An 11411-nucleotide genomic window follows, 5' to 3' on the forward strand; every position below is an offset into this window, starting at 1 on the left:
TCTGGAGAGCCCTCGTGCTTGAATTAAACATGGTTAATTTACTGAACGGAGCGCTGTCCCAGAGGAAGCATGGGGAGGGGCTCCTGGGGAGGTGGGGGCATGGGGGTGGCTCCCTGAGGCTTTGGTGCTTCGGCCAGACACTGAAGGAGGGGCGCACAGGAAACCGTCTCCAGCCGGCGGGGAGTGGATTCCCGTCACCTATGGGCTCCTGGCTGCTGGGCACACACCCCTGGCCATCAGGAGTCCCTTGCTGAGGTCAGTCTCTGGCTGAGCGTCCTTCCAAGGGTGAAGTGGCAGATAAGGAATGGCAGAGTCTCTGCGCTTTCCGCAACACCGTGTGGCTCCTCGCCCAGCATCTTATTCTGCAAGCAGCCACCACGGGCTTGTCCGCTGGCCCAGGCAGCCGAGCGCCTGCAGACTCAGGTTCCCTGCACCTTCTGTTCATCTGCTCCATCCTGACGCACAGGCCTCGCCGCAGGCTGCCCCCACCCCTCTGGCCCATTATTCGGTGGCGGGGATTCAGTGCCTGGGGAGGGTCTGGCCCTTGGAAAGGGTTAACCTTGCCTGGGACTCGCCCCCGACGAACCATTTGGATCCTTCGGATCAGAACGATTTGGTGGATCGACCTCTTGGCTAAAAAGCTTTTGCGAGAGGCTGTTCCTTCCAACTTCATTGGAGAGGGAAGAGTGTAGTCCTAGAGGGGATCACCAGAGTCTTCTCACTCGGTCTTTTTTTTTTTTACATCTTTATTGGAGTATAATTCCTTTACAACGGTGTGTCCGTTTCTGCTTTATAACAAAGTGAATCAGTTATACACATACGTATGCCCCCATATCTCTTCCCGCTTGCGTCTCCCTCCCTCCCACCCTCCCTGTCCTTTAAAAACAACAGCTAACACTGATCTTTTTCACCCAAGCCCAAACGCCTCTGGTTTAAAGCTGTATCGTTACTGTTACGCACCTCTCAGAGAGAAAAACAAACCGGACGAGAGGGCTGTCATCGGAGGCGCGAAGCTGACCATCTAAGGGCTCAGGCTCAGAACTGAACCCGTCGCAGGAGGGGACAGCCAGGAGACTCACCTATGCCCATGTGGGCGCATGGGGGTGAGGGAGGGGGAGGAAACACACGTCCCCCAGTACGGGCACCACCAGCTGGCACTCAGGAAGACTGGGGTCTGCATTCACACTCCCAGTGTGGGCCAGAAACCTCAGAGGGGAAGTCGAAGGAAAGTGCCCGGGAGACTGCCCAGAGAAAGGCCAGGGGCTTCTGGAAGGACAAGCCTGCAGTCCATGTGGACAGAGGGTAGCATGGAGGCCAGCGCCCCAGACTCTGGAGGTGCTGACGTGAGTGGAGTGAGCGGCTCCTTCTCTGAGCCAACGATGGGTCAAAGCCCTCTTCCCATGTGTGCTCCACAGCAGGTACTGTCACTGTCACCCCAGCCTCTGGGCTAAGCGGCTCATCCCAAGTCTTAGGGCTGGGTGACATCTGGCTCCAGGGTCCGGCCTCCCTGCCAGCCAGGACAGTTGGTGAAGGAGGCCCATATAGGAACCGGCCTCCAAAGATGGTCTGGGCCAGTGGCCCAGCTGGGGAGGGACCTGCCCCAGGGGACGATGCTGGGCTGAGGACCTCCGTGTCTGGCCCGCACTGTTCCCAGTACTCAGGGCACGAGCACAGCAACGTACATGCTGGCTGGACCACAGCTGTGGGGCTGTGAGAAGTGGCTGGCAGGCAGATGTGCGCACATCTGGACAGCAGAGTGAGCACCTGTCCAGCTCCTTGGGGGGGCGGGGGGAGGGTTTCAAAGGCGCTGGCCGAACGCCCAAGCAGTCCTGACCCTGGGAGGAGAGAGGGGCTCTAGGAACCACCTTTTTCTCCCCTTGGGGCTGAGGTCCTGGGCCTCCCTTCTCCCAGGCCCCTCAGGCCTCCTGCCGGGACGGCTCCTGGTGATGCAGGCAGGAGCACGGGGGAGGGGAGGGGAGTGGGAAGGGGCTCTCTCGCACCCCCAGGTGTAGACATGTTGCCCTGGAGTTAGGGTGTCTGCGCTGGGCTCTCTGCCCGCCCCTGAGGTGCTTTTGCCCTGCCATCGGCTGGGGGCGGGTGGGGGGGATGGAGGAGACACCCCCGTGAGCCTTTACGCCACCACCTGGACCTCTATTGGCTCCTTTAATGGGCTGAGTGGAGGGACTGCCACGTTTCACTGAGGACCCCTGGTGCCAGACTCCCTGGCAGGTCCTGCTGGGAGCAAACCCGGAGGGGGCTCCTCCCCAGGGTGCCGGCTCAGAGGTGGGGGGTCGCCCAAGGCGACCGAGGAGCTGCCTGCCCTTCTTGGTACCTGACCGCTCCCCCGCCCCCCGACCCTTCAGGTGCATCCACAGCCTGTGACGGTGAGGGGAGGTGGGGACACTCAATCACTCCTGTCCTGGGACCCAGGCCCAGAGCTGGGGATGATTTGGCCTGGCTCCCCGCCAGTTGGGTCCAGCACGGACCAGTCTTGCCCACAGACCCCAGGAATCAGGGTTCGTAGGCAGGATCAGCAGGGGATCTGGAGGTCAGGGGGTAGGCAGAAACCGAGCCCCAGGGAGGGCACCCACCGCTCGGGGCGGAGCATCGGCCCGGAAGCGGGCTGCGCGCTCCTTGGTCCCTCCCGCCGCATCGCTCTGCGCGGCTCCTGGCGCCGCCGTGCTGTAATCCGACTCCGCGCTCGTGGGGGGCGGGAGCCCGCGCGGCGCTGCGCCCCGGCCCGAGTGCCACATCACTGCCCGCCACCCTGCCCGCCGCCCACCATGCGGCCCCCGCCGCCGCCGCTGCTCTTCGCGATGCTGGTCCTCGCCGCCGCCCGGCCCTGGTGCGAGCCCACCCCGGACGCCGCGGGTAAGGCCGTACGGCCCGCGCCCTGGGGTGGAACTCGGCGCCCCGGAACCGGGAACTATCCCCCGCGTGACCCATGGTCCCCAAGTGGGCACCCTGTGACCTTGGACCTCGGGGTCTGCGCAGGAGCGGGCAGCCGGCTGTCTGAGCGCATCCAGGCTGGGACCCCCGGGCGGAACGCACAGGCAGCTTGTGGGCAGCGGAGGTACCCGGTGCTCTGGCCGGGGCTTCTTCTCGGTCTGGGCACAGCGGGCAGGGCGCCCTGCAGGTGGGGTCCGAGGGAGCGGATGCCAGAACTTTGCAGGAGGAGAGGTCGTCCGAGGTCCCTGGTCCTTCCAGGAGGGGGGCGGCCTCTGGGCAGGGCACACTCTTGACCCCTCCCTCCCATCTCTGCGGCCTGGACAACAGCGTCTCCGGAAGTGGGCGCAGAGGGCCGGGGAGGAGGGGGTAGGATTCTGGGGCAGGGGGAGGGGGAGAGTGTCGGGAGCCAGGGACCCTCCCGGGTGCCGGGCTGAGGCGGGGGCCAGCTGGGAGCCCGGGCTCCGGTCCTGACCACACCTCCCGTTCTGGAGTGGGCCTCGCTGCTTTCCCTTTACGTTTAAAGGTGAGGGTGTATCTAGTCCGCTGCCCTCAGGGTTCTTAGCAGCAGCAGACATCTGTGCCCCTGGAGGGCGGGGTCCCCTGGGGCACAGGGGTCTGGGCATGTCAGATTCGGAATCTCTCGAGCGCTGGAGGTTTGTGGATACCTGAGAACTTGCGGGCACCAGCCCAGTGGGTGTGCCAGGAGCAAGATGCCTCTCGAATGTGCCGACGGCCATCGTTTCCCTTTCTTCTCCCTCAGCCCAAACTGAATTTTCTCTCCTCCTCTACCCCGCTTCACCTTTTTCCTCCCCCACTTGCTACAGAAAGACCCGGGCCAGGCGGAGTGTGTATGGGTGTGTGTGTGTGTGTTCACACGCACTCCTGCACATCTGTGCACGGGATGCAGATGGAACTTGCGTGGTGTCATGGACGGGCCCTCCCCTGAGGGTCCTCTCCTGAGGCCCCAGGAAATGTCAGGGATTACAGTCCCCTCTTCCAGGAAGCTCTCCCTGACCTCCCCTTTTTCCAGGGAGAAATGCAGCCCCCTCCTCTGGACCCAGGTTGCCCCTTCCTCACCTGGAGGGATGAGCAGGGTGGATCTCTGTCCTCCACTCCGTGGTGGCATCAGTGACTGTTTCTAGAATAATTCCTTCCTCTGGTTGGATCTTCTCCTTACAGATGAGCATGTGTGGTCCATGGAAACCCAGTGCCTTTTCCAGACCGCACGCTGACGTGGGCAGGGCCAGGCAGCCTGAGTCCAGGCTTTTATGTCCAGGAATATATCCACGTCCTCACCGTCCCAGGGCTCAGAGCGGGCCCAGACGCTTCCCCCCGCCTGTCCCTTGCCTCCCTCAGGTCTTTATCGAGAGCCTGGGGTTTGAGGCAACTTTCATGCTCCTAGGGGCCAGGCAGGTCTGGGTTCAAATCCTGAGTCCTCTACACTGCTGTGTGGTCTTGGGCAGATGGCCTGACCTCTCTTACCTCATTCTATTATCGTTCCTCGCCTCGAAGACCTTCAGCCCCAGGTCAATGTTGCTCCCTTCATTGAAGACATGCTGACACCTTGTGGTCAAGAGGTGTAACGGTCACGTGTGGACTGCTCAAAAGCAGCCTTGGGACCAGCGCCGCCCGACAGAACGATGCCAACTACATACATCACTTCACATTTCCCAGAAGCCACACGAGCGAGATAATAAGAAACAGGCGAAATTAACTTTAATAACAAATTTGATTTAACCCAATATATCTGAAACATTGTTTCAGTGTTTTGTCATCAATGTAAAAATTAAGAATGAACTGTTTTACGTTCTTTTTTAAGTGCTCGTGGCTACCGTCCTGCATGGCGTGTCCTCTCTCACACCACCTCCAGCCCGAGCTCCCCAAAGGCACCCCCTGGGGCTTGCTTATCGTTATGGGTTGAATTGTGTCCCCCAAAGATATGTTGAAGTCCTACCCCCCTTCCCCCTTCCTGTGACTGTGACTTTCATGGGAAACAGGGTCTTTGCAGGTACGGTCACATTAGGAAGAGGTTGCACTGCTTTAGGGGGGGTCCTGAATCCAATGACTGGTGTCCTTAGAAGAAGGAGGAAATTTGGACACAGACACACCAGGAAGGACGTGTGGTGACAGAGACAGAGAGCAGGGTGATGTGGCCACAGCCAGGGTTGCTGGGGGTGGAAGCTGGAGGAGGCAGGAGGACCCTCCCCGGACCCTGCGGAGGGTGTGGCCTGCCAGCAGCTTGATTTCAGGCTTTTGGCCTCCAGAACCGGGAGAGGAACAATGTTTGTTGTTCCAATTTGTGGTTCTTTGTTGTGGTAGCCGCAGGAAGCGAGTCCACCCATCTCTCTGTCTTGCTTCCGGTGCCCACCCTGGAAGTGTTGGTGACCAAGTCAGCAGATGCCGCGCCCTTGTCCTCCCACTGGGCATCGCTGTCTGGCGGGAGGGTCACAACGGGCCGTCCCTCCTTCTCCCCGTGCGACCCCAAGCCACTGTGTGTTGGGCCCTTACTGGGCCCAGGCCCTGGCCTCAGCACCACCTCATCGGACCCTCCAACAACAGTGGGCACTCTTAGTATCATCCCCATTTTACAGATGAGAAGACTGAGGCACAGAGAGGAGCTTGATTCCCCAACTTCAGTTTTCTCACCTGTGACTCAGGGAGGCTCGAAGCCACGTGAAACCGGGAGGATCCGCTTGTCAGATCCACTCAAGTCCAGGCGACCGTGTGGCATCTGATGGCTTTGAAGGAGCAGGCGTGGCAGTCACTGTGCTCCGGCCTCCCTGCCACGCGTTTGCCTGAGGCCAGCACAGGCCCCGGGGCCAGCGGGGGCTCTGCCCACTGAGCGCCTGCCGAGAATCTGAGCAGATCTTCAGGTTCGCCCCCCTTGGCTCTGGGCTGGGCACACGGCAGGCGCAGCCTCGGCGTGGTGGGTGCAGGCATGAGGAGGGGTGGGGGCCTTGGCTGGAGCCATCCGCCTAGGGAGGCCTCGGGCTCCCGAGCTGACTGAGTCGTGGCGTCCGTGTGGGTCCGAGCTCGCACGGGCCGTGAGGGCGGGTCGGCCGAGCTGAGCGTGAGTTCTGAGTGTGAGCCCTGGGCACGGATGCTCCCGGGGGTCCTGCTCCGATCGCGTCCTTTCATCTGTTCTCCCGACATCAGCGCAGACAAGCAGGTGACAGCGCAGCGTTCCAAGCTGCCCTGGGCCGGTTTCTGGTTCTTTCTTTCTTTCCCTTATGTTTTGATTCATCCTCACGCCTCCTCATGCCGCAGAGGGCAGTGGGCACAAGTCTGGAGACACTTTAGACCGTAAAGGCGTGGAGTCGGGCGGGTGCGTGGAAATTCCCAGGCTGCAGGCTGAGAGCAGGTGCCTCACACTCCCTGGTGTCCTCACTCACCGCCAGCCTCATCCCAGCGGGCATTGCGGGTAGCTGAGGGCATGGGTGGTGGACACGCAGCAGCCCTCTCTGTTGCGTTAAGGGTGGCAGTTCCACTGCCTGGATACTTTAGGAAAATGATTCTCTTGCCCGTTTCTTTGCCAAGTGGTACCAGCCGGTTAGGACAGCCTGAGTCCTTGGCTCACCAGGTGGTGAGAGGGCACCCTGAACGTCTCCATCCCATGAGAGCTTCGAGAGCTGGCCCGAGGGGTCAGGGACTGTGGCCGCCTAGTCCACGGTGGGGGAACCGTGTGCAGAGGTCCTCACGGGGGGCTGCCGGGCCCCCGCCGCGTCCCCGCCACTGGGGACTGACGTGCTCAGGCGGGTTTCCACGACCCCCAGATCTTAAGGCGAATCCCTAGAAGCAGGTCCCACCCTTGCTGTGGTCCAGGCCTAGTTCGCGATGAGGTTACGGGGTTAGAAAGAGCCTTTCCCTCTGGTCCTAGCCTCCTTATGCTGCTCCTCCTGGGCTCCCCCTGCACCCACTTCCCACTTTCTGTTTGTTTGTTTGTTTATTTACTTACTTATTTGCCCCTGGTCTTAGTTGCGGCAGCCGGGCTCCTTAGTTGTGGCATGTGAACTCTTAGTTGCGGCATGCGTGTGGGATCTAGTTCCCTGATCAGGGATCGAACCCGGGTCCTCTGCACTGGGAGCGTCAACCACTGCACCACCCGGAAGTACCCTCCCCACCACCAGCGCTGTCTCGTTTCCTGCCCTCCGCCACCCAGCCTGCCTTCCGCCTCCCGGGACCCCTGCACCAGCTGAGATTTAAATCTGATTTCCGTCTCTTGGAGCTGTTTTTTCCTCTTAGCTCTCACAGAGCACCTGGGACCTGCCTCTGATGGGGAACCTGGCGGGTAGTGTTGGTTGAGGTTGGTCTCACTGACCTTCCCAGGGGTCTCACTGTTGGGTCCATGTGTCTGGGCCTCGGGGAGGACCCTTGAAACCCACAGTTCCAAGGACAGTTCACGCGTTGGTCCTCTTCTCAGGAAACAGGAGACAGCATGCTGCAGAGTGTTCTGGAGGGGAGGGGGCCGCTGCCTGCCTGAGTCTCGGGGGAACTTGGAATAGCGTGGGGTGAGAGGCACTGCGGGGGTGCAGCCCCGGGTACAGCCTCTGAGGGCTGCTTGTTAAATATTTGGGAATTTGGTGAGAACTCGTTGAGCTGCAGGAAGCTGAAATTGGCCACAGTGGAAGTATCCTCACCACGGCGATCGGCCACCACAGTGAGCCAGGGCTCTTTCGTCCTGGCTGTCTTCCGTTAGGGGAGTCGTGTGACCTCTTCGAGACTCAGTCTCCCCTCCTGTGAAATACGGGAGCACGGCCATGTGGACATCAGAGGGTGGCTGTGAAGGGGAGGGTGGGCAGGGGGCCGGCGGCCTGGCCAGTACCCAATGAGAAGCAGCAGCGCCTTTGAGCACATGTGGGGGACGACTGATGGGCAGGGGTCCGCTCCCCTGACAGCACCGCCCTTTCTCTCCCCAGGTGGATGCCCCAGGGCAGGAGCTGCGGACAGCGGTACGGTACACGGACTTCCTGGTTTTGTTTTGTAGCAGTGACGCAGGTCCTTCACACTATCAAAGCGTTTTAGGGGGTGGAACCCACCGTTCTAAAGTGGTGATGAATAAGGTGGCCCATTGATTAAATCCAGACCCAGTTGAAACAGCCAGAAATCAGACAAAACGAGACAAGGAGGCCCTTCCCTCTGTGCAGTTGGGCTCCCGAGCCTGACTCTGCCCGGCCTCCTGCAGGGGGTCCTCCTATTCGCCTCCCCCCTTCCCCCCCGCCAAGGCGGGATCTAAGTGGGCCGGGTTCCGACTGTGAGGTGTGCACACACCCGCTGCATTGGCTGTTCATCCTGTGCGTTCCCAGTCCTGTGCCCGGCACCTGCTGAGTCCAGGGCTGGGACAAGCCCCTTCCCTCCCTGGCCCTGAGTTCCTCCTTTGTAAAACAAGGAAGGGAATACTGATCTCGGGATGATTTGGGAGACGGCGTGGCTCTGACCTATCACAGGTGCTCAGAAGCACACGTTTCCTCAATGCCCCTCCTGCCAGACTTAGGCATCGGGTGTATTCTAAGTGGAGGGACTAGATTTTTTTTAAAGTAGGAAAATCTTTTCCCCATACGGAAGTCAGTGGCATGCCCTACCGTGGCAGACCCTCGGCCAGGGTGGCTTTCCTGCAGCCCTTTGGCACACGCGGAGGCTGGGACCCAGAGAAGCCTGCCCTGCTCTCTCACCAGTGAGCCCCGGGAGCCTTCTCTGGTCCTCCCACAGGCCCCGGCCTCTCCCTCCCACGCTGCAGGTGCCCATCCCCCAGGCCCCGGCCCTGAGCGGGGGCAGAGCAGGCCCTTAGTAGGCGTCTGGGTGGGGCATCGTGGGAGGGAGTGACGTGGTGACCCCGCCTCCCCCAGCTACATGCGTGGACCTGCAGCTCCAGACCTGCAGCGATGCCTCCTACAACCAGACGACCTTCCCCACGCTGCTGGAGCATCGGTCCCGGGTGGCGGTGGAGTCCAGCTCCGAGTACATCCTGCTGAGCGTCCTGCACCACCTCCTGGAGGGCCAGTGCAACCCGGACCTGCGTCTGCTGGGCTGTGCCGTGCTGGTCCCACGGTGCGAGGGCGGCCGGGCGCGCAGGCCCTGCCGGCACGTCTGCGAGGCGCTACGGGACGCCTGCCAGCCCGCCTTCGACGCCATTGACATGGCGTGGCCCTACTTCCTTGACTGCGGCCGCTACTTCGCGGGCCAGGAGGAGGGCTGCTACAACCCCCTGGAGAAGCTGCGAGGTGGGCTCTGGAGTCCCGTGGTGGTGAGCAGCTGGGGGGCGGGCGGGCGGATAGGACGCACGTCGGGTGGGAAGTGCCTGGGCCAGGGCGCCGACAAGGAGGCCCTGGATGCAGGTGTGCGGCTGGGAGGGCGGAGATGTGTGAGTCCTCGACGGCACCCCTCCCCCGCCTTCAGAGAACAGAGGGCACTGTTCTGAGGAGGGCCTGTCCCCCCGTGAGGCCTGCCCGGCAAAGCCTGCCGATGCCTGTGGTCAGTCCTGAAAGACCACACGTAGAATACTGGCCGGGAGTGGCAGCTAGACTCCTCAAAGTGGGGTCTGTGGAGCCCCAGGGGAGAGGGGAAGAGGGGCTGCAGAGATGGGCTTTGGTTTCTCGTGTGGACAAACCAGTGGAGGTAGAATGGGCAACCCTGGGTCGTGGTGATGGAATGGGCAGCCCTAGGTGGTGGTGAGCCCCTCGTCTTGGGGGGTGTGCAAGGAGCTCCTGGGGCCCCGCTTGGTAGAGATGCTGGAGGAGAGGGGGCGTGCAGGCCAAGTGCCTCTGCAGGCCTCCCTACCCCCTGGCTGGGCTTCCAGACTGGGTGAGGAGGGATAGCTCCAGTGCACAGTGGAACCCACAGCAGCCCCACTAGTAGAAGCCTCTGTGCCACCGCCACCCCAGTCAGCAGCCACTGGTCACACGTGGCTCCCGAGTGTGACTAAGGATCTAAATTTTGATTTGGTTAGATTTTAATGAATTTGAGCTTAAATACAGACAGCCACACGTGGCCAGTGTGTGACACGGGGCGGTGCAGAGTGACGTCGGCTTCTGGCTTCTCACATGCTCGTGTCATGGAGCTCGCGGGGAAGTTCACGTGATCTGGGGCCAAGTGCTATACGCGTACTGTCTCATGAAGACCCCACAGCGACCCTGAATATTGGTGTAACCATTTTACAGATGCAAAGTGGAGGCTCTGGGAAGGCCAGTGGCGGCAGGCGGTCGGCTCCTGCCTGGTGGAGCTGGTGGGAGCCAGGCCAGTCACGGATGGATGGATCCATCTGTCCATTCAGCAAAAGCTCTTGGGCACCTGCTGTGTCCATGGCTCCTGGCTGGGACATTGAGGATGGCGGGGGGCGGGGCACAGAGGTGCCTTGGGCTGGCCTCCACTCGCTGGCTGTGCGGGGCTCAGGGCTGATCCTGGAGCTGAATCTGGGGAGCTGGGGGTTCCGTCCACCTGCAGCTTCTGGGCGATGCGGTGGCCCGTGGGTGGCACCTTGCAGGCAGACAGGAGCCCTCTGCACGTGAGGACGCAGGAAGCGTGGACAGCGGGGACAGCCGGGTGGGGGACGAGAAACAGAGGAAGGAAACCAGACATCTCCCTGGGGTTGAGCCTGCCCGCCCTGAGAGAGCCCGCAGAGTGGGCTGGAGAGAGTTTATTTTGGGCAATTTTGCCACCAAATTACCAGTTCCATCTGCTTGCTTCTCCCTCGGAAACCATTCTGAGGAGAAACAAAACCACAGGGCAAGTGAGACGCTTGGGAAAAGCATTCCCCATCAGTGCTTCCCCCCAGCCTGCGGGGACCTGCGTCTTCCTGCGCAGAGACCCCGGGGAAGGGGGTGGGCAGGGGGCCCTGGGGCCGGCCTTGGGATGCCTGTGTGGGTGGGAGGGGACAGCCAGCTGGCCTGTGGATTGTGCTAAAAAGCATCCTTCCCTCGACCTGGAAGCCCAGGAATTTCTCCTAAGAAAACTTTAAAATTGGGGAAAAAGCTTTTCTCTCGCCCCCTCCCGCTCCCATCGCCCCCCCCCTCCGCCTCCCCCCCGCATGCTCACTGTTGTGTGGGTAATAACAGCTAACGTCTGGCCTCAGGAGGGTGGTGGAATAGTGGGCAGTAAGGAGCCTTTCAGAGCCTTGCTGCCTCCCTGACAAGATGTCGAAACTGTTTCCACCGCGATGCTGAGTAAACAACAGTAAAGGACAGAACCCTGCCTCCCTCCCCCCAGTTATAGCTTGACGCTCCCGGGACACCCAAAGTCAGGGGCGGCAGCTGAACGGAGTGTTTCCTTGGGTTGAGGATTCTGTCCGTGTGCCTCTTGCTTCGTGTTCTACTGTTCTGTCTTTCGTAAAATTTCCAAACTAACTACATATGATCGTTACTCATGGTAACGCCGGGAACTGTGTTGCTGGATACGTCTGCTGGGGGCTGTTCTTAGCTGTTGATATGAAGCATTATAAAGAGATCTTTCATTACCAGCAAACACGGACT

At 61.0% G+C, this 11411-nt stretch overlaps 1 protein-coding gene across 1 annotated transcript in view; it reads left to right on the forward strand.

Annotated features, from left to right (window-relative positions):
- Window positions 1–2726: 2726 nt before the first annotated feature.
- The window catches only part of CPZ (carboxypeptidase Z), a 24532-nt gene continuing 15847 nt past the window's right edge, over window positions 2727–11411 (forward strand). Inside the window, exons 1-3 of the mRNA XM_060011884.1 lie at window positions 2727–2871; window positions 7866–7898; window positions 8793–9167. Of these exons, the coding sequence (XP_059867867.1) occupies window positions 2784–2871; window positions 7866–7898; window positions 8793–9167 (496 nt within the window). The 5' untranslated portion in view covers window positions 2727–2783. The remainder of the gene's footprint in view (window positions 2872–7865; window positions 7899–8792; window positions 9168–11411) is intronic.

The sequence above is a fragment of the Delphinus delphis genome, chromosome 5 (genome assembly GCF_949987515.2).
Source record: "Delphinus delphis chromosome 5, mDelDel1.2, whole genome shotgun sequence".
NCBI classification, from domain to species: Eukaryota; Metazoa; Chordata; class Mammalia; order Artiodactyla; family Delphinidae; genus Delphinus; species Delphinus delphis.